Source organism: Mercenaria mercenaria, chromosome 13 (genome assembly GCF_021730395.1).
Source record: "Mercenaria mercenaria strain notata chromosome 13, MADL_Memer_1, whole genome shotgun sequence".
NCBI classification, from domain to species: Eukaryota; Metazoa; Mollusca; class Bivalvia; order Venerida; family Veneridae; genus Mercenaria; species Mercenaria mercenaria.
This window is the reverse complement of record NC_069373.1, coordinates 60,269,093-60,293,685: the sequence shown is the minus strand read 5'-3', so window position 1 is coordinate 60,293,685 and position 24,593 is coordinate 60,269,093. Positions and strand designations below refer to the sequence as shown.

The following is a 24,593-nucleotide window of genomic DNA, read 5'->3' as shown; positions in this document are numbered from 1 at the left end:
AGTCTACACTTTTACCGAATTGCGCGTTTTAGGTTTAAAATGCGCGATTGAAATGGGTTAGTTTATTTTCCCGTTCATGACCATGGTTCTTAGAATACCTAGGGGTAGGGTATAGCATGTACAGAGGCATTTGACAGTGGCTATTATTGTAAAATGTCTGCCTAAATAATTCGTCGTACAGTTTTCGTACGCTACCAACCAATTGATAAATTGCGGACGAACTGTTTATGATTACAGATTTTTTTCTGTAATCATTATAAAAATATTTTACCCAATTTTCAGATACATAATTCGTTCCAATACTATTTTTACAAACACAATTTTCATGGTTATCAGAAGGCAATACTTAGCTTGAAATTCAATAATATACCGAGGAAGCCATCCAGCTGGCTCACGGAAGGTCGGTGGTTCTACTCAGGTGCCCGCTCGTGATGAAATAATGCACGGAGGGGCACCTGAGGTCTTCCTCCAACATCAAAGTTGGAAAGTAGCCATTTGACTTATAACTGTATCGGTGCGACGTTAAACCCAACAAAATAAATAATATACCATTCACCGAAGTTTAATGAGGTGTAACTCTGCTACGCTATTTCATGTCAATTATGAGCTGCAAAATAAAGATGCTTGATTTTGATAACGTATGAGAGGTCTCCTTGGTAAAGAAGTTAAGGTGGCTGACTTCGAATCACTGGCCCCCATCGGTGTGTGTTCTAAACCTGACATGGGGTAAAGAATTCGCAGAAGACTGGATGGTTCTGCCTAGGTGTCCGCCTTGCCTTAACAATGCCTTAAGAGGCACCTTGGGGTTTCCTATACAAACAAAGGCCGGAAAAGTCGTCATATGACCTTCGGTACAACTCTTCACTCAACAAAGTAAAAGGCACCGCTATTATTTTTTCCATAGACTTCCATCATAAGAAATGACCCAGTCACATGCCCCAAAGTTGAGAAATGACCATTAAAATGTGATTCTTTCTGTAAGACCAACCTTCTCCCTTTGTTTAATGGTATTTAGAGGCAAAATGCCCATTGACACCTATATATTCTAAAGAAAGAATTGAAAAGTTAAGCATTCAGCCGGACACTTGTCAAATATTCCAAAGTTTACAGCAAACATTGTATTGCTTGATTTTGACATAAATTTAATTATTGTAGACGTTACTTTATTATGCAGTCTCATTGATCCTTTCGGGTTTCCCTACACATTTTTTTCAACCAGTCCAAAATAGCGTTTCAATCCAACCGCTGACCTATATTTTTGTTTATATAAAAAATATATTCATAGCAACGAATCAACATTTTATAGTTAACTAGATGAATAAATATCTACTAGCAAGTATATTTATTTTAATATTGGTTGAGTGAATGGGAATTTACGGCCGTTTAAATCGATATTCATTCTAAAATAAGGGCGACGAAATACTAATAACAAAATTGAAATACTAATAACCCAATCGAAGTTCGAACCCACAGCAATGAGAGGAAGGGGACTCGATGTTATTGCCTTTTACATTTCAGCCAGGCTCTAGTAAATAAAGACAAAGGAAATCACTTGAGACAGTTGTCTCAGTATCATTTCTAAATATTTCGGTGTTGAGTGCAAATTAACGGTTAGAATCAATCCGTTTCGTATCACACAGACCTAGATCAATCAGTACAAATATGTTTATGGTCTCTATATGGAGGAATGATTTACGATCACTATGGTATACCAGATCAAATTACTAATTGTAGGATTTTGAAATTTATATATAAATCTCACAGCCTTATAAATTATTATTTGATTTAATCGAGCTTGCAAAGCATACAATCGCGCTTCATATGGAAGACCGAAAAGGAAGTTTGAAAAGATCTTTTATACAATTTGTACTAATTGCATTTGTGTTTATTTGAAGTAGCAAAACCGAAGCCAATGACAACGAAACGTCAGTTTTTTATATAGTGACAGACAGGTTATACGACAGACATAATTCAGACTATTACATTCTCCGAGTTAATTACATTGGATTTATGTAAGACCTAACGATAAGCCATGTCGTTTTTTAAATTGTCTTGGAAAATTAATTGTGATAAGCGTCTTGTTTAAAAAAGAGATCTAATGTCTTTTTTTCTTTGCAGAAATGCTTAGGTTCGTCTCTTAATCGAGGTAAGACTGCTTAATTGTATTTCGGTTAACTTTTTGCCTTTTAAATGGAATGAAACACGATCATAATTTGTAAACGTTACTACAATCAACATCATATTTTACAAATGTATTCTGAACTCTTATATTGAAATTCGTCCACTCTTATAATATGCTGCCGTGTTTGAAGGATTGGCTGTGGGCAGTTACATTGGTATTATACGAGTAAGAAAAACTAAGACATTTGATTTCTTTTTAGAACAAATATATTAAAGGATAAGGAAAGCCTGACAATAGGTTATGATATGAAAGCCATACACAAGCTTTTCATTATGCTGAAAGAATTTTTAAAATTGGACCACTATTGAAAAAGATATGGCAGTTTGAAATTTAAGAAAAATACTGATCATGGAGGCAGCCATTTTTTTGTGTGTTAATGACGTGATTTACACACTGTTAAATACTTTATTTAGCAAATAACCTTTTTAATAGATTAATTTTATATGTTTTTCAGTGTGAGATGTAAACCATGGTAGTTTCTTTCATTATAGCTGGAAAAAAGTAGAGAAGAAATTATTTTAAAGATATCAGTAAATACAATTCAAATATGTGTCTAGAAATTTAATAAATCCGCCATTTTGTTTTTTGTTGCCATGGAAACAAAATGACCATCATTTTGATCAAATTTTTAAATGCTCATAACTTCCTCATTTTTAGGTCGATTTTGAAAATTCTTTCACTTCTCTAAATGATTACAGAAATCCTTTCAGATGGAATTAACATCAAAACAACATCGCCTTTCCCTTTGATCCCAACTTATTTAATTAATAAATTAACAAGAACATATAGTGCATATTTTCTGACCTGGCGGAGATATTTATAGAAAGGTCATAAATGGGCCATTCTATCATTGAGTTTAGGGTAATCGGTTATATCATTAGATTTCGTTTTATTACGTCGGATAAATCCGATAAGCACCAAGTTACCTATTGATTTTAATGGTAAAGCCTGTACTAAAAATATCTTCGCCAGGTCAGAAAATACGCACTATACATTTTTGTCTAAGAAATATATAAAAACATTTTATCGCAAGATATTTTCTTCAAATGTACAAAATCCTCATCAAATGTATTTAACTTGACTAAAATATATAAATTTAATTTTCAATTAGAACTACATTAATAATTAAATGTCATGCAGTAAATCTTTCTTTGAATGGAAGACAAAAGAATGAAAGTTAACAAAAATAACGTGAATTGTACGAGTGTTGTTCAAGTAACATGTCCATTAGCAACTGTACTTGAAATACATTGACGTCTCATCATACATAATTTGATGTTACTTAAGGTCGTTAATCACGTTTGATTAACATGAAGTGATGGCGTAACGTTATTTATCCGGAAAATGTAGAAAAATGTCTGGATTCGGCGTACGGAAATAAAAGCATTTTATGAATTAATGGCAACACGCGAGCAAATTAATTACAATGGCAATGTTACTATCTTCCTGAAGTTAATATGATATTAAAACCTGTGACACATTAAATAATTAAAAATAATGGCTTAAAACCAGCTTGAAATGTGTGGATCACTTTACTCATAGGCAAATATCTCAAACAACAAGCACACGGACCTATACATTTTATTTCAACATGTTATAGGCCATATGTTTATTTACGACAGTGAGGAGTTGCATTAAAATTTACATTGTAGAAAAAAATCTATTAGAGAAAATGTACTGAAAATTGTAATTTTTCAATAGACATCCATTATGACAACTTGCTTTTGGTTCTATTTTTTTCAAATCAGTCTAGGAAAAAACAAAAACAAAAAAAAAAAAAAAAACAAAAAAAAAAAACTAAGCACACGATCCTATCTTTTTATTCACTGACTTTTCTAAATATAATCTGAAGTTTTGAAAAATCCGAGTTTAATCAAATTTTACATTGTAGAAAAAAATCTGATCCGAACGTGCAGAACTACCTTAATAACCATAGTATTGCGCCAGCGGCCCAGTCGCTGTTTTGACGTTTTAAAGGTAATTACTGCAAACAGAATAGCATATATTTCTGCATTAGCAACATTATGAATATATCTTATAATATCAACGTGACCTCTCCGTGACGTGTATATCGATCATTCGATTTTGATAAAGCGTTCAGTTTAAGGCAGTCATAATACTTAATAATTAAAATTTACTTTAATTCTGTTCTGTATATCAATTTTGTGCAAATTGAAATGAAATAAATAACACCAGAAAGGCATAATGAGACAAAATAGTATTTGTATTTCATACGTTATTAGTTCAATAGTCATCTTTACGTTAATAATTAAGCAATGTATAAGCATTTGTTTGTTTACTTTTAGACGAAAACCTAAAAAATATATTTCGTCTAACATAATTCTTCCAGTGTCGTATTCTTTTTCAGAGGCAATATAGTAAACGATGGAAAAAGTAAAAAGTACTGTAACTGTAATGTGTTCTTTTCATAATGATGCTGTTGCTAAAGCTGTTTCCCTTGGCGACAAAACACTTCTTTGCTTTTCATGCGCATTAGATCAAACCAAAACAGGCGACAAAACTATCAAAGAAATTGACAAGATATGTGATGGGAATGAAAATGTCTTACTTGAATATCTACAGATAAAACAAACTGCTTCTAGAAAAGAGAACCTAATTAAAGAATACGAAAGAAAACTGGAGGAAGTGCAAGGAAATTTGAAGCAGGAAGTAAAGATAATGTATGAGACACTGTCAGAAAAGATTGGTAAAATGACAGAAAATACCGTTGCTTTAATAGAATCCAAAACAGAAGGACTTTTAAATGATTTCGATAGTGACAAGAAAATATTGAATAGATTACAAAAGGCAATTAACAAAAACATTGAAAAGGTATTGGATGCTAGAGATGGTGATGTGGACCACTGTAAGTCGGAACTGCTTGAAATTAAGAAAGAGATTGATGGCAAGATTGCTGATCGTGATTCGAATCCTGAAGGTGTATTTATATCAAACAAAATTTTCGAACAAATAATCAGTCCTACGGAACACTTTTTAGGGGAAGTTGATATATACAACACTGATCATTATGCACAGCTCGAGCAAGATGTGACACATTCTAATGAACTGAACAAGGAACAAAACCACACAACAAGCTCTATAGGTGTAACAACAACACTTCAAGACTTCGCCAGAAAAATACCACCCAAAGTACCTCCAAAGCCAAAAACTGCTCCATGTCAAGAAATACATGACAAACCAAAACCAGTTCCTCGTTCGAGAAAATCAGCATCAGGATCAAAACCTGATGGCACCAGTGATGGTGAAAATATTCAGCAGTCGTTTAGAGAATCAAAAGAATTTCCAGAAGAGTCCAGTGAGAAGGTTACAAATATTGCGGAAGAGCACAAAAGTCCAGAAAAAGTTGAAACAAAACATGAAAAAGCAAGAAAAACAAAGATTTTTACGTTTGACAAAAAAGACAAAAAGAAGGTCGTACCGAAATTAGAAAATTATGAAGATGTGGACTTAGCCCCAAACAAACATACACAAGCCAAAGATCTCATCAATAAATCCGTATCACTCACAGGGCTACAGTTTACTTCCTCGTCTAAATTCTCAAAACTTGTCACCATTGGTCAGGATCAAATTGGGCTTTTAACTACCAAACATTCCACTGTCGTTGTTGCACAGATTGACGGACGTGCTCATAGAAAAACGTACCCCGATGGAGTCATAAGCATTGCAGCTATGGAAAATAATCAACTTGCTATACTCGTCCAAGAAAAAGGGACAAAGATTGAGACTGTTCATTTATCCGGCGGAGACTTTGAGACCAAAAACACTATCTATCTATCGATAGAGATATCTGATGTCACAGGGTTTGATTATTCGAAAACCAAATCACTGTTTGCAATAGGTACAAGAACACAACAAGTGATTATTGATGGAAAGAGAAAGAAGATCAAATCAACGGACATCAGCAATATAACAGGCTCGTCGAAAATTGCCACAACATATGATTTCGAAAAGGAACGTATCTATGTTCTGAACATGGAACACAGATCTGTAAAATGTGTGTGTCTTAAAAACGTGAAGCACCTTTGGAATGGCAGATATGATCAGTTGATAAAACCGAAAGCTTTATGTTTGTATAAAGACAAACTTTGCGTAGCTTCCTCTGGAACAGTAACGATATTTTCGGCTAAAGATGGCACGCCGATAAGAAAGCACGGAAGCGTTGGCCTTGTTCAGGATTGTCTAGGAATATGTGTGATCGATGATGTTATCGTGATTTCTTCCAATTCGGACAATTTTGAAGAGTCCCGAAAACTTGGATTCATACATTTTTAAATGAAAATTACGGATTTTTTTCTATTTCTTTATGACATCAAGCAAACTGTGCATTCTAATTATGTACAGGTTTAAATCTAACATAGTGAATTTTGATTTTTGTTAAAAAAGAATAACAAAATAAGAGATCACTGATAAGAAAGATAATTGATAATGGAGGTGATCGTTTGACGAAAAAACTAAAGGGCGTGTTAGAAAAATATGTATTAAATACTATGGTTGCTTACGCTCTTTAACCAATACGAATTTATTTTCTTTTGTTCTTGTAAGTTTTGAATTCATTCAGAATTTTCTTCCGCTAAAGGATTTCATACGTGTGTTTGCTTTGGGTGTTACTTTCGTGCATCTTTTGTTATAACCTGGATTAATCAAATGAAGTCCATTGCAACTTTGAAATGTGATGCAAATGCTTTTTCTGCACGAGATTAATGTATCTTGATTAGGAGCTTAACATTAGTATAGGTTTAAAATAGGTACTTTTGAAAAGAATATAGTGTTATGTCTACGTTTAGATTTGAATGAAATATCATTCTTTTTTTCATGGAAATGTGGTGAAATAAACTTTAAGAATGGATTTAAACATATGTACTAGTATATAGAAAAGGAATTATTCTGTGTATGTTACGCAGTCTTAATTACAGGCTTGAAGACAAATTCATTTTGACTGTTTCACAGTTTCGCGACCTTAGATATAATACATCATGTTTAACACAATGAACAAATCCAAAGAAAAGAGAAACACTTATTCTTGTAAAAATACCTGGAATCGGATTTGTGTCAACGGAGGAAAATCATGTATAGACATGGTAATTAACGTTATCTTAATACATTTTCTTTTAATTTTCAAGTGCTGTGCCAGGGCCGAAACGCTTTTTTGCGCAAATGAACATCTTGTATATACGTCAGTTTTTTCAATAACATTCTGTCATATATATAATACATACATGAATATTACAATCTTAGGCATATTATGTTATGTTACATTAACCACGAGCCTCAACGCACTGTCATTACATTTTCAGTGTCGCCGCTCGATTACTGTAAGAAAAAGAAATATCGGGGTTTCCCCGATAACCATGAATATATTGAGTCACACGACAATTTTTACGATTGTGAGTTTCAAGAATCGTATCAACGATGCTGTGAATTATTAACAAGTATATTTTAATTTCTATCTAAACGCATATAAGTACTCAAAAGTATTCGTACATTTTTTTTTGTGAAATTGTGTCCCTGCTTTCTGTATTTTAAACGATACGCAAAAATATCGTTAATTTGATGTTTGCAATAAAGAGAATTAAAAATTATTGATTGAAAACATTGAAGAAATGGTTTTGGTTAGTATCGTTGATTTGTGAGCTCCATAGATATTAAAAAAAACAAGAATGAATACCAAAGAGTTAAAGAAAACACACGAACACGATGACGTTTCCAAGAAAAAAATTGCACTGGAATAATACAGGTTTAATCATATATTTAATCTTTGTGAGATAATTTTATGCATGGATAGCACCATTACACGTTTGTTACACAAACAATGAGTTGGGATTCTTCAGGCGTTGATGCACAGAAAAAATAAAACATAAAAAATAAAACAGTTTTCACAGTAATGTGCATTATGTTTTGTCACTCTTGGAGTTACATCTAGTGTTAAACCTTTTAATCTTTTATTAAGAATGATAAATATTCCAAGAAATAAACAGATAATTAAGGATTATATTGGTATTGATAGATATTCTGTTTTCATGTTTTGAACTTGAGTTCCTGTTAACCCTTGTATTCTTAAGTGGTCACGATTACGTGCGGTTGTGCATATGTGTTGTTTTGTTTCAACAAAAACTTTTAATTTGTAAATTGTAACACTTTTGAAACTGTTTTACCTGATTGTATTTGAAAATTCTTTTATCTAAATCTCTCAGTGTACCGTTACATGTAATCAGATATAAGAAAATTAAACATCTCTCCACTCAGGCGTTTGTCACGTTTTGTATTTGTGCACGATTGAAAAAGAATTACATTACCGTGATGGTTTATGCAAATAAAATCTATGAAAGCATAGAACGCAATCAAAATGCATAACAACAGACTCTCGGTTTGAATGAGTTTGTTCACAAGAGATAATGAAATATGCTTCCCCTCTCATGCCAACTAGCACCGGACTAAGAGGAATTCTATTTAAGTAAAATTGAATGTACTTAATAATCCGAAACGACCATATTACAACACTGAGTCACTCTAAAGATCACTGTAACTAGTAAAGTATTAGCTTTTTGTAACCTGTTTTAGCATAACCGGACTGACAGACATATGGCCATGACCTTATTCTGAACATTATATAACAACACTGAGTCACTCTAAAGATCACTGTAACTAGTAGAATATTAGCTTTTTGCAAACCGTTTCAGCATAATCAAACTGACAGACATGTGGCTATGACCTAATTCCGAACAGTATATAGAAACACTAAGTCAATCTTAATATCACTGTAACTGGTAAAATATTAGATTTTTGTAAACCGACTATGACCTACTTCTGAACAGTATACGCATTCGTCTAAAATAAAATGACACGTATTGTGGTCTGAAACCTTGAAATCTGGTGGAAACGTGCATGTTGTCATTTTAAACCCTCAAAATATTCCACGTGGTGAGAAATGCATAATTTTAGTCTATGGATCCATTTCTGGAAATCGTCACGGTAGGCCGATTTTGGTATACTACGGAGGTACTGATGGACCGCAGAACCGAGAGCTGGTCGCGATCATCAATATCTACGACCAGAAAAAAATCAGTTTTAGAAACAGAAAGATGTCGCATGGCGCCAGATCTGGGGAATAAGGTGGATGTGTTAGCACATCTCTCGGATTTCAAAAACTGTGTTACTGTACTAGAGGTGTGCGCTGTTGCATTGTCATGCAACAGTCGAACATGTTTGAAACCTATGACTGGGCGACGATTCTTGTAATACGTCTTTATTTTTTTTCAAGATTTTGTCACGGTAATACATACCAGTCACACTTCTACCCTTTTTTACTAGAATCTGTATTGCTATACCTTCGCTGGAGAAGAATATGGCATACAAAACGTTCTTTAAACTCAACGAGCGTTTTGCAATAATTGGCCTTTTGCGATGTTTGTTGGTCCATATTTTGTTCCTAACCTTTCTGACAGGTTAAAACTATTGCACCCAGGTTTCATCACCTGTAACAACATTTGCAAAAAACATTTTTTGTCGTATTTTGGGAACATTTTAGCAAACTTTTGGCAGTTTCAACATGTAGCCCTTTTTGGTCGTCAGTCAAAAGATAGGGTACCCTTTCTAACTTTCAAGATTTTCTTTAAAAAATGAACTGTTGATAGTCAAATGCCAGCAATGCGTGCTTTATCATGTACAGTACATCGAGCATCATTTTGAAGAATTTCTGTGATTTTCAGAACGTTTTGGTCACACGTTGGTGTCTTTGGTCGACCTGATTTTTGGGCATTTTCAACAGACTCTGCACCACAATCAAATTTCTTTTTCCACCTGCGAACCGTCTCATAAGACATCTTACTAGACCTATAAACACGGTTTATTTCGACAAAAACTCTTTCGAAAAACAACCGAGTTTACTGCGAACTTTTATGTATGACCGAATTTCTTCAGTATTTGATACTCGTTTTCCAAACTTTTTTTTCAAATAGCGACATTGAATGGGTATATGTATATACTAATGTTTAGATATTGAATATAGGAAATCAGCTGTATAAACATTGTTCAAATGGCGTGTCACCAAAATACACAATACTTTTTGAACACTCCTCGTAAATAAACTCCAAGGTCAAAATCAATAAAAACAATAGCAATTATAACCATGTTTGACTGGTTTAGATAAATTTCTTCAACAATCGTCTGTGTAGATCTAACCTGATTAGATTTAAATGTCAATCACTTGTCAATTGTTTATTGCACTGAACGCAACGTAAAAAGAAACCTTCATGGTACTCGAAAGTCTCGTTTTTCTTTTTGTTTTCGTTTTTTTTTCGTATAATGTTCTATCGTAATACCGGACCGGAAGAAATAAAAGAAGTTAAAGATAAGGATACGTTTCACAGTCACTGTAAATCCTGGTATGTATACAGAAAGGTAATGCTTTATGGCTCTCGGTTACAGCTGTAAGGTCATGGTCAATACTTCATATCTTCTATCGATGTGATTAGAAACGAAACCGGATACTCGCTTGTTGCTCTTAGTCTCTGGTATCGAAAAAAACTTTTGTTCTGGCGGATTTGTTGTCCCAATACAGAGCTGTATCTCCATTAAAAAGAAAACCAAGGACAAAAGGTCAACAGGTAAAGCCATATTCAAAGACCGCAACCTCCAATCCAGCATTCCACTTGGAATCAAGGACACGTGTACCTGTAAACACGTACACAGCGGCTAAGAACATGTGTCTATCAACCCAAATAAATCCAGTGATGATGACAACATAGAATTAACAAACGGAACCTGTTTAACATGAGGTAAGAACACAAGACACCATTTTTGAACGAACGGGAAATGGCAGTGGCAAAAAACCATTGGAAGGTTAAAAGTAATTAACTGGCACCAATGCCCACTCTATAATCTCCACCATGTTAATAAGTTTTTAACCAGTTTGTCTGTTGGGAGAGTATACTAAATGGTTTGCTAAATGTCCCCTAGTTTAATAAAGGTAACAGTTAACCTTGAGGCAAGTGATTCGAAGTCAGCGAATTTAACCATTCGGCCATGGAGGCCCTTCCTATCCCCAATAGGAGGTGATTAAGGAAAGAATTTTCAAAAATTCACCCCCACCAACGATACAAAAATATTTATACCTTGCAAATGCAGTGTAAATATATTTTTACTGTAGATGAAATACTAATTTTAAATTTGATAATTCAGTGTGGCGCGTATGTCAATACATATCTTGTTGTTGCACGTCCTTTGCCTCGAGATAAGCAAACGGTAATGGTAAAGTACCTTTAAGCAATTAGCAAAGCAAACACAGCCAAAGTCACACATCGCAAAATAGGCCAGCTACAAACAGAATTTGTCAAAGAAAGATACTGATGATAGGTTACTTCAAACATCCATTAACAAGTACATTCTAAATATATAAAATACATAATAATAAGGATGATTAGGTAATAGGGGATGGGTGACGGGGCCATAAAAGAGTGGGGATTTGAGACATATTATAGAGACAAAATAAAGGACGGGGGAAGGCGGGGGAGAGAAGGGAAGTATCTTTTATAGTATTATTATTTTCTGGGCTAAGCTATCTTAAGTAATATGCATAGACATAAAAAACGAAACGGGCAAAACCAGGTTGAACTATTCTTAACCGTGTCCCCCTCTCTCACTCAAGGTATGCGATATGCAACTTAACATAAGCGCTTTAAAATGATCATGTTTTGTTGTTTTACGAAAACCCCGAGTGTTTAGACATTGTAAATAACCTTACATTTCGATGAGGACGGAAACGTCTATAAACAAGTCTAGAATTGATCACGCGTACATTTAAGAATTATCCATTTGACTAGATTATAAATTATAAAAATTCTTCTTTGTGTGGCAGAAGCAAACGACAAAAATGTTATTATCTTGGACCGGGAACCAGTAATTTGTTAACTTCAAAACTCCACTGATGGTAAGTAAAACGGTGAAAAAAGAAAATGGTAACGAAACTATGGAACGTACTTTAATTTCAGTCAATGCTTAGGAATACATGTAGAACTGCATTTTGAAAAATAGATTCAAAGCCATAATAAATTAACTAAGTAATCGAAAGAAGACATAATAATTTAAAGTGTAAATATGCAATACAATTTAACGGATATTCTCAAACGTGCTTAATATCTAGACATATTGCTGGAAATATAAGAAGTGACCACAAAAAAAAAACAAAGAAAGAAAACTTGTTTTATAAGAGGGGATGAAAAGTGGAACATCCATCGCGCCACCCGAGCTACGTCTAAAGCTTTATAAGTAAGATCTATCCCATAATTCCAAACGACTATGAATAATAACACACACACACACACACACACGCACACACACACACACCAAGCTAAAGTACGGGTCGCAACACGTACGCAAGACTGATGTTGTGAAATATAACCAAATATATGAAAGCGTAGAACGTCAAAGATTTCAAATGTTAGAGCAAACCGCAGTATGTATTAACAGACTCACTAGTTGCCTACAAACATAATTTAACAAGAATATTTTGTATAGATTACTTGTAATTAAATATAGGAAATACAAAATTAAAGAAGAGATACTAAAATATTAGAGAGTTTGAGATTTCAACCTTCGCCTTCCCCTTCAACGTCTCTTGCGAAGTTAACGTATGAAGTTGAAGTTCGATTAGAATTCCTTGAGATTTCAAACTTTAGAATGAACCTTACTTCTTTTAATCCGCCCATTCAATTTATCCGTAATTATGATCGTTTTTTTCGTGCATTTTGATACCAATTGTCCGAAATGGCAGGAATTTTACAAGAGGTTTTAAAAATGAAAAAATGAAAATTAAATAAAAACATTTCAATTATTATAATCATCGCATGGATATTAGAGCGATTATCAAATAAAAAAAATAAAATAAAAAAAAAACGATAAACGATAAAACAATGTGAACAATGTAAAAACTCGCCAGTGTTGCTCCAAACATTTAGGTTTTATATAAAATTATGTCAGTATAGTCAGTATACAATGCACGATTGTAAATCATACATGAGAGGAAATAAAAATGATTATTACATACCTAAAATTATTTTCCACTGGGTTTCAGTTGACCGCGATCGTGCAATATTTTTCCATATCATGACGTTGAACGCTTTCATTTCGGACTAGTCCCAATCCGTGACTCTAGTTACCTCCCCTGACGGTCCGTCCATTGCGGATCTCGTTTCTTTAGATTTTTGTTGCTATTGTGTGTTTGTTTAATTTGTAATTTATGCAACATTTTGTTAACTTTTACACTTTGATTAATCTGACCTATTAGATACTGGCACGTAGTAATTTATCAGACTGAAATGAAATGAAAGTTATATTTACGTCATGAGTTGGACTAATATAGGACGTGTACTGTTTTCTTAACGTTGTAATGGAAATAATCGCGTTGCGACAACAAGTTGACGTCATTTTCGCGGAAAATATTAATGCGCGTCAGTTTGATTTGTTTATTGCGTTTTCGGAGAATTTTTTTCCGTATTTTTTTCTGTCTTTCGTGACAGAACGATAATTTAGATACAATTTAATCATTTGATAGTGGATATGTAATAAAAAGATTATCAATTTTTTATGTGGATATATGCACTCATTCTTTCGCGGACAATATTGCGCTCCTAAAGTCGCGCAATATTACCGCTGCAGAACTCGTGCATATATCCACATACAAAGTTAATAACCTATAATGATCATATCAACGTGATAATGACATTCTGTATGACTCTGTATAATGCCAAACTCTCAGACAGCACAGTATGATTTTAATATACTATTTTATAAGTAAAACATCTGCGGATCCAGGAATTTTGGTTAGAGGGACACCAACATTAAAGAGGGGGTCCCCCATTTCAGGGCGGGGGGCGGGTGGGGGGGGGGGGGGGGGGGGGTAGGGTCACACCGAGTTTCAAGACCGACTTTCTTTGTAAAATGTAAGAATCAAAGGGGGAATTAACCCACAATGACCCTTTGTCAGGCTCTGATTCCGTGCATTTAAAGAATGGAATTATCCCATACGGCTAACAGGAAACGTCTCTCATCATAACATTATAGATCTGAAATTGTCTGATACTTCAGAAGAATTTTCCGCCTTACTAGTACCATTTTATGTTTATAATAAAAAAACGCAATTGTCGTATTAAGTGTCCGACAGAAACAGATTGATTTTATTTGGATGTGAAAATAAAATGTTCCACCAAATGATATTCGCGCGTAATTATTTATTTTTCGAGTAAAATGACTGTCATGCCATGTGCCTGCATCCAGATTTCAGTCTTTGATGCCGAGTATGTAGACAGAGTAGATGTAAAAAGAATGAAGTTTCGACTTTCGTGATATCACATCTTCGGACGTTCAAAACTTCAATTCATACGACAAAAAGGCCTATCTGGTATAATCGATACCGCCTGGGGACACAAATATGCCGTAGAAGTTAAAGTTTGAACAAAATCTCAAAATTCTCAAAATCAGTTGATAACTTCATACTTCCAGGTTCAATTCAATGTATTTAGTTAAAATCATTAGCCATACAAAACTTTATTATTCTTATACCTATTGATAGTGTTCCGCATCAAATTTAGTCTAATTATATATATGGATAATCAAATAACTTAATAAGCAGAAATCCTGAAACTAAGTTTTTTATTTCGCATAGTAATAAAGAGAAGTCTTAGGCTTACGTGATATTACATGGAAAACTTTAGTAGCAACGTGTGATATTAATAAACTACACGCATATCGGTGACGTTTTACCCAAAATATATATGAGAGACGTTGAAGGGGAAGGCGAAGTTTGAAATCTCAAACTCTCTATTATTAAATCGATGACTTCCGAAGCAAACATTTAAAACTTACACGTTTAATGTTGGTTCAATGTTTGCTTACTCAATTGCATACTAGTAACATAAATGTCTGGCTTTAACTTAAAATGTCAAAATGAGGAAGTTCAGATCAAATGCAATACACGCAGATACATAGCTCATACAATTGAAAAAAGTCGAACATCCACAGAATCAATGGAAAGTATATCGCAGACGTTGGGCATGCTGTTCAAATACGAGCAAATGTAGGATGAATTTGACAAGTCACTGATACTTAGCGAATGTCATCAGCAGTACCTAGAAGAACAACTGTACGGTTTCATCGAAGATGATATTCAAATGACGCACACACTGTTCATCTAGGACGTCTCTGATCCAGAAGCAAGCTACGATACAGTTTTGGCGCAATACGATATGAGGATGTTAGTTCTGCTTTTGGACTTTTATTGTATAGATTCGTAGATGGATGAAATAACAACGTTAGTGGCAAGTAGTGATTACGTCTACTGGATATTTTTCAATGCACTTTTGATTATGTTATTCTTTGGCCACGAAATTGTAGACAGATTTAACAAACGTGTGGATCGTAAGAAACATTGCAGACCGATGCCACTATTTCACTGAGAGAAGACGACGTAATGCCACACGTTTTGCAGACATTATTGCCGATATCGTCAAAAGATAATGATGAAATATCATACAAATTAATGCAATTAAAGTTCATCATTCTCTGAACATTTGCTTGTTGTACTTTTTATTTTAACCTCCCATAGCTAAAGAGCAAGACTGATTGTCACAATAACTTACTCAAAGTTTCTAACTTTCAACTAGATGCATTTTGCTGAAAATACATAGTTCCGTGTAAGGTAGTTCTAGGGCAATGGGTTGCGATGTAAAAAAAAAAAAGATAAATAGTTATAACAATGACCAAATTCAAAATTAAGCAGAGCACTGGCAGATAAATAAAACAAGAGTTACGCTTACGGATCCAACGCTCGCCTACAAGTGCTTGTCTTGAGGCATTATAAAATGCAAGAAAGTGTAAAAGTGATGGGCATTCTTGCCTACTGATGACAAAACGTATTCAAGAAAAGTGAACGCTACCAACAAAAAAAAAAATCATAAAAAATAACATTTTTCTAAATAAAAAGAGCCATAATTCTCAGAAAATGCAAACGAGTTATAATTCTTGACTCACTAAATAATCTATAAGTAAACAAGTGAACATAGTTTCAAAGCTTTAGCTATTAGAATTTATAAAACATGGACCTATACAAAAAAATTAACCAATAAATTCAAATTTTCTAAGTACATAAAGGGTATTATTCTGACAAAATACATATCAGAGGAGTTAGCGTATGAACTCACCTAATGATGATAGACAAGTTTGCATGGTTTGAAAGTTATTGCTTCTGTTAAAGAATGCAAGTAAACTTACTGTTAATCAAGAAATTCAATTTTGTGAGTAACGAAAAGGGCCATAATCAAAATGCACATGAGAGTTAAGGTTGTTGGCCTACTTATATATCTAATGATGATAAACAGGTGTGCAAAATTTCAAGGTAAACAAAATGCTTAGCCAACGCCGACGACGACAATAATTGGTAGATATTATTTTCAAAAAAGAAAAAAAATCAGACGAACTAAAAATGCATTAATGTCTAAGGACTCCTAAAGAACTCAAAATAAACATGTTTTAATTTGAGAAGACATTAGATACTGTTATGAAAATTATTTCTGTTAAAGTCTTTATATACTGTTTTGTGTTTCGTAAAAGGGTTTTCACGTTTTCAGCAATCATCAAGAACTACAAGAATTAGTTATAGTTATATTTTCAATCAGATATCGTAATGGTAGCAACATAGCTAGTTTAGCTAATCTAAAATTAGAGAACTATTTAACGAAGGAAGTTAAATATTTAGAAGTTTATTAAGCAGTTTATCGTAAGTCAGGATAAGCATCGACCTGTACTTTTATAATAGTAAATGCTAGCTATTTATTCAAGTTCTAAATTTATTCAAAATTTATATAGCCGATTTGATAATAATTTGTTTTCAAATTTCTACTGTAATGAACAGTCATTATTTTTTAAGATAAAGAAACTGGAGCCACTTTTGATTCTGAATATCAAACTTAAAGGAAGAACAATGTGTAAATCGCCATAGCGCGGGAAAGTAATTTATTATGCCATTACCATACCAACTTCCTGATGAAGCCTGTCTGAGAAAAGCAGCCTTTCTCAGGTCAGTGACTTGAGAATACTTTACATTGTGCAAACCTATGAAAAAATCCAAGGACATCGGATTGTGTCTACCTCAGTTGCATTTAGAAATTAATACGCCCTCATACTGCACTGGAAAAGGTCTTAAAAATTCCAAATATCATAAAATAAAAGCGGAAAAACAAAGGCTAACCTTGTATTTTGTACCCGACATCTCTGTTCTGATGACCATGAACGAAAAGCTTAATTTGCTGCCAAGTGAAATTTTATCCGCAGTTCAGTTGCAAGACGGATACCCATTCTCAAGAAGAACCGTTAGACGTGATTTAAATAGGCACGTCATAACGCCGCTTGGCAGAAATAGGCATTACCGTTTGCTCGATGATTTTATTCAATAACATTCCATTCCAAATGCAAAAATCCTTGATGTAAGTGCAAAGAGCTAAAATCCTGAACAAACGCTTTACACGAGACATTTTCCGTTTTCTACAAGCGTTTCCTTTATAATAACATTTTTGTGGTAATTGCAAATAAGGTAGGCATACGCTATGCATTAGTGACATGGTCTCACGTACCTAATAAGTGCGTGTTTATAAAAATAATTGCTTAAATATGTTTTAGCAGTTATTCTCAAAAACAAGATGGCGTCGTTTTGAAAAATAAATACTAAAAGAAGTCCGGCAAAACAGGACCATATCTAGCCTCGTCTGAGGAACCCATTCTTAAAAGACAGTAACCTGTTATTCTCTATTTATAAAACCTGATACGCTTTGATCTGTACGACACGCGTTACTTTCACGACTGATCGTTCGTGGGTGAGGTCGTTCGGCTTGAATGCTAGTTTTTATTGGTCAGTTTATTTGTTACCACGCAGTGGTCTAATATAAGGTAATTGGTACGGAAAGGGTACAAGGGCATTCTGGTATCACAAGAACATTCCAGCCAAAACGAAATATGCAAGTGTGTTATAAGTTTACAATTACGATGCATGTGCAGTAAATTTGCATTCACTGCCACATGTAAATAAATATACTAATGTAGTCAGCTTTAAGTTTTGTGAAAATAAAGGTTATAATGTGCAAAATAAAATTACAAGATTTATGTTCCCACATATCACTAAAACAAAACCGTAATTAGTATATTCAAATTGTTATCTAACCAAATTGCTATCCTAATGATAATTAAAAATCCTCATTTTCTCAGTATTGTAAAGCAAACACATCCATGTTTATTTCTTTGAGAAATATTGAAGTTATGTAATCGCAGATTCATATTACAATACGAAAAAGTAAAACGTCTGTGGAATAATTGCACGCGGTGTATAGCCGGTTCGGAATGTTTAAATATATAAAAATATGAGCATTTATTTCTATACATAATTAAGGTAAATGAAGTAGAGAAACCAGATATAGTTCATGGTGAGTAGACCTGTCGTCAATACGTAACCTCACATTAAAATCTTAGGAATTGCTAAGGACTGCGTAGACCTCTGGTAATCATAATTGTTTTTTTGTTCTTTAACACAGTAGATAAAATGTTGTAGCGCTCTTTGTCGGTGTTTATATGGAACCAAATGATATGCCAACATGACGTTTCTGTTCGATATGTATTATTCTAGGGACTTTAACAAGAGATTTCCAAAAGTTATTGACACGTTTCCTTTTGACGTGCAGTATTTTGTTACACTATATATAGATATGATTTAAGGATATTTAAGTCTTATAATGACAGATAAATTTGTATTTTATTATTAATTAAAGCCATCTTAACATTTTTTTTCCGAGCATGAACGTTATTGTTTGATTTAAGTTGTTGTTAATGCATGTTAAAGTGATACGTGTGGATATACAGAGAAGTTGGCAATGATTTTAAAACAGTTTAAATTGTCAAAGTTAGAAGGTTAATGTGCATTATCTGTATATCATCAACAAGTTATAGTTATGCAATGACTGTGTATTTATGCTTATGTGACAGTTGATCCTTTTAGTTTAAAACTGAAGTGATGCGATTGCATCTAATATATTACTGTGACAGTGTATATAGCAGTTCGTGTTAATATGTCCATTTTCATAGCATGATGTTGGAGTAACTGAAATATATAATTCATTGTGTATACATAAAGCATATGCTAAAGTGCTAACTACACTGCATTGTTTTGTTTATTTGCAGCAAGGTTTGCATGGGTGAGTGCATGAATGAGTTAATGTGGCTGCGTGAGTATTTAAGCATGACGTTCTTATGGCTAATTTTATAGCATTGGTGTTTTCACATGAAAGATTTTACATGTTAAAACCTTTTTGTAATAAAACACTTAAAATGTACTTTTGAATGTAAAAACCTTATAATCATATATTTCACACAGACCTTCTAACATAAAACATTTTTGAATTGGTGCAATTATTCAAAACTAAGATTTAGAATATTTAAGACTCAGCCATTTACAATGCTTATACCTGATACTAAAATGACTTACTCTCAGAAAACAGTATCCGATGCACTCTTTCGTCATCGGAATTCGGATAAAAATAAATAATAAAAGGCTTATAAAATGTTTTTCGTAACAATACAAAATGAATTTTGCGACAAGGGGTGCAGAGTAATCACTTGTCAGAAAACTGACGTAAATAATGTCCACTAAAACTGAGAAGGCTTTACAATATTCGTCAAATGTCAATAAAGTACATTTTTCATCTAGTAAAAAGGCTTTACCAAAATAGCATGCGAGAAATGTAGCATTCACCCTGGCAAGTATCTTTAACATTTTCTATGGTCTTTAAAATTTCAGAGATAAAACGCAGTAAAAAACATTAACAGCAGGCTTGTTTGATAGATTAAGTGTATTTTTGAAAGCTAGTAAAATAGACAAAAACCCATAATGCCTCACAGCATCGACTTAAATGGAACTTTATTATAAAAACTTAATTGACTGGAAATCGAATAGACAAAAATATAATGTTTGGCACATTAATTGTATTTGTATGTTTGTAAAACGGTTGTTTTAATCAAAAAGAGCGAAGTTCTAGACATTTGATGGATCTTTTGAAATGGTCTGTGTCTAATGGTGGATTTTCTTGTTTTAAATGATGATTATAGCTTTATGAGGTGGAATCTACTGGGTACAACAGTAACTAAAATGGTGTTTAGAAATTGCTTGAAAATTAAAACCCGTACAAAGCAGCAGGTCCAGACCAAATAAAACGTAGAATTTTAAAAGAATGTGCAAATGAAATAGCTCCACTTTTTACAATATTGTTAAATAAATCTCTTGATAGTTGTACTGTTCCCACAGATTGGTCTGATGCTTATGTAACACTAATCTTTAAAAAAGGTGAAAAGTTTCAAGCTTCCAATTATAGACCAGTCTCATTGACATGTATAGCTTGCAAACTATTAGAACACATTGTGGTCAGTAATATCTTGAATCAATTAGACAAATTTAACATCCCGGTGGACAACCAGCATGACCTGTGAAGTTTCTAATTTTTCTATTTTAGCTAAATCAGTTCAGCGAAGCCATCATGGTCTTTAGTAAAGCATTTGATGTAGTACACCATAACCGGCTTTTATCAAAATTAGATCATTATGGCATCAGGGGCTCTGCACATTCCTGGATCAAAGCTTTCCTAGGACATCGAACATAAAGTTGGCAGTTACTTGCGGAGAACAGTTTTGTACTGGTACAGAATCCAGGAACACTGGTTAGGTTAACTGCTCTCCGTTACATGACTGATATACTGTTGAAAAACCAGTGAATACCGTCTATACTTTACATGATCAGCCTCTGTCTGTTGTCAGTAAAGCTACTTACCTAGGTGTAGAAGTAACATCTAACTTATCTTGGTCCCTCATATTAACAAAATATCTAGTAAAGCATGTCAAAGTCTTGGTTTCTTAAAACGTAATATACATTCTGCTAAGAGTAGTACCGAAACAGCTGCCTGTAACACTATTGTTAGACCAACTTTAGAGTATTGTTCCAGCGTTTGGGATCCTTATCATCAGAAGAATATAGATAAATTAGAGAACATTCAGAGGCAAGCTCCGAGATTTGTAGTAAACAATTGTAGCCAGACCCCGGGCACAGTCACAAATATCCTAACAAATTTAAGTTGGAATTCCCTCCAATCAATAAGGAAATATATTAGGTTGGTTTTATTTTATAAAATGGTTCATAATTATGTTGATATCGATCCTACTCAGTATCTCGCTCCATGCACAAGAAAATCTAGACATTACCATCACTCAGCTCTGCAAATACCTTTACCACAATACCTTTACGAGGATAGGCTAAGAGTACGGAATTGTTTCTGAGCATGAAATTTACGTTGAAACATGCTTAAAATTAATTAAAATGTCTTTAATGAAAAAAGCAATGACGAAATAAAAATTTGCGTTTTATTTACCATCTTTTGAACTTTAATCATTCGAGAATGACACTGCAATTAGTTTAATCCAAAATGGCGGCCAGATAATTACGAAATCAACGGCAAACCTGTAACTCGCTATTTTAGGTGAAATAAGTAAGTTTACAACAACATAAATGTATATATTTACGTATACATTTCATGTCTCATAAATACTTCTGCAATCCTAGCCTGTCCTAATATGGTTATCTAGAGATACGGAACTTCGGTAATCCTAGAATCGGTACCGTAATCCTAGCCACTGCCTTAAAATAAATGTAAACTTCTCCTATAGCAAAATAGGCTATTTTTCAAACTCGCCCTTTGGTGACGCAGCCTGTTTGTTATATGTATACTGGGTTCATATAGTGTATGAATGCTTAACATATAATACAAAATACATTTTCCGGCCGAATCTCTCGCTTGAACACAATCCTATGTGGTACATATTACAGTAAAGCAATGACTGCCTCGTCTGAAACATCTAATTTACAGAAATTGTTTACGTAATCCTGTTGCGTGACATTAAAATTATATTGTCGTCCTTTGCCTCCCACAGCGTATATCACGCAATCGCCACGCAGAGATGTCTTTCCTTACAATCGCATTCTCCTCGTCAAGATTTTTGACGTAACTTTAAAACGTCATTTTTCACAAGGTTTAACAATACTGGTTCCTTCGGCACAATCAGTTACTTCAACACAAAGTATCCATAAAAGAAAGCATTTACTAACATTCTAAATGTACGGACTATATTTTTGTTTCATATAGTAACTCTGTATATAGTGTTATGAGCAGCGGTGCAAGAGAGTGCGTAGCTGCGATTCTTTGAGGTTACTACATCTACACGGTCTGTCATTGATCTTCTTCGTTTTGGCTTATGGAGCTAAAGTAGCGATGAACGCCACTTCCGAGCATTGGCACTAAAAAACAAAATATAGTTGCTAAATATTACATTAAAGTTTTAGATAATAACGGAGGTGCCTCAATATACGTAAAATATAGGTGCTTTATATTTTGATGAAATCGTGTTTTTAAGAGTAGAAATTGATTTTAAAAGATTGGTTTTTTTCTTCTACTATTTCTACGGATAAAAATTGAATATATTTGTAAAACCTATGCTCGAAACATCACAAATTTAAAAAAAAAATGTAATAAACGATTTACATTTGCTGCATTTGTTCAGCAGTACTCAAACTGTAACGATTATCTGGCGAAAACTGCTGAAGCTTCTCATTTTGTTTTCATGCAGGTGGAAGCTTAGAAGTTACTTATGTTCCGTGATAACATCAGTAAAATCAACTTACGTCTCTAAAGTCGTAATTTTTCCACGTACTCGCCTCCTGCTCCATAGCGTGTTTACATTTTTGTACTTAAAAATTCGTTGCTTATACAAAAAATTGGAGGTACCGCAAATTTTGTACCAACAATATAGAATTGATCATACGCCGTGCAATTGACTTAGTACTCACGATAAGACAATATCACCTTTCAGATTATTTAGTATTCAATTATAGAAAGAAGTAAGAATTTAAAAAAAAAAAAAAAATAAATAACTTCTAGCAGATATGCATGTAATCAATTTGGTCAGGTTCGCGCCATTTTTCGTCCGAACAGCTGTTGTATTCAAGCGGTCTTAACATAAAATTTAGCCTGGTGACATTTTCAGCCATTTTTATGTTCACAATACAATTATCTATACACAAGAAAAACAAGAAAAAATTCTATGAAAGTTTTTTTCAAAATTAAAAAAAAGTATTCTTCACTATGGGTATTTTTCATTGAAAAAAAGTTCACAAAAGTGAATATGAAACAGTAGTTTTTTTTTTCATTTGTACACATTATTGTAAGGATATAGTATTACAAATATGACTATGATATCAAATAAGTATATGATAAAATCTGTAAAAAAATAAACCTTATTGTGCTGTCTTGATGTATATTTTGGTTGGTATTTATAAAAAAAGCAAAAAATTATGAAAATGTTGAAAAATCGCTGTCAGTTTCAGCAAAAGTGGGTGTGTTTAAAACAATTTTTCACGAAAACAAGCCTGGTGACCCATTATTTTTATTTGTTCATTATTTTCAGCACAAGTTTTCCTATCATATATATGAATTTGAAAAAATTCTATTAAAGGAAAAAAAACAGTATAGGAATTCTCTTTAAATATTTTGAGAAAACCCCTACTGTGAGTACGCAGTCAGCTGTCCGCAGTCCGCGTCGAAGTAAGTTGAAAATCTCTAGTACGATGATGTACTGTCGCGTTATCACCATCGTACTGTCGCGTTATTATCATCGTACCATTTGGTAGAGATATTGATGAAGATCGACAGCTTATTTATTGATAACGCTCCGGGTAAAAATACGACTAGATATTCGAAATGATAAATGAGGCCTGAACTTTGAAGACCTCAAACTTTTTTTACCTATGAATAAATCTTTCTTATAAAATGCATAGATGCGTCCAAAATACAGTACCTTTAAAAGTCTCAACTGGCAGATTTAACCAAAAACAGTGATCTCATTTTTGTGAAATTAATCAAAAATGTATGATATGATGATCAGTTAACTTTTGAGGTATAAATACTAACATTATATGAAAGTGTTGTGGTGTTTTTAATATAAAAATGGTTCAGATTTGATAATCTAAATTTTGTAATTATTATTATAGTAACATGGTTAGTAACAGAATAGATTTTGGGGTAAAAAAAACCCCGAAAGCTACGCAATGTCGTTTTATTTTTAAATTTTACCAGCTCAAGGTCACCAGTCAAGGTCAAAGGTTTGAACCTTTGACTTAATTTTTGCTCCATTAATGAACGTGATTGACATTTTCCCCTTCCCAAGACAAAGTGCAGAATTTGTGCGCCGATTATGGGCGCTCAGGGCCAAGGTCTTCAGTGAAGGTCAAAGGTTTGAACCTTTGGGTTTCATGTCTGCT

General features: G+C 33.5%; 1 protein-coding gene across 2 annotated transcripts; it reads left to right on the top strand.

Annotated features, from left to right (window-relative positions):
- Positions 1-1,802: 1,802 nt before the first annotated feature.
- Positions 1,803-8,443, top strand: LOC128547965 (uncharacterized). Of its 2 annotated transcripts, XM_053521973.1 has the most exons (3): positions 1,803-2,012; positions 2,119-2,146; positions 4,551-8,443. In XM_053521973.1, the coding sequence occupies exon 3, from the start codon at positions 4,568-4,570 to the stop codon at positions 6,473-6,475; it is 1,908 nt and encodes a 635-aa protein (XP_053377948.1). In that variant the 5' UTR covers positions 1,803-2,012; positions 2,119-2,146; positions 4,551-4,567; the 3' UTR covers positions 6,476-8,443. The 2 variants fall into 2 exon arrangements, with proteins under 2 accessions (XP_053377948.1, XP_053377949.1); XM_053521974.1 differs by lacking the exon at positions 2,119-2,146.
- Positions 8,444-24,593: the final 16,150 nt, after the last annotated feature.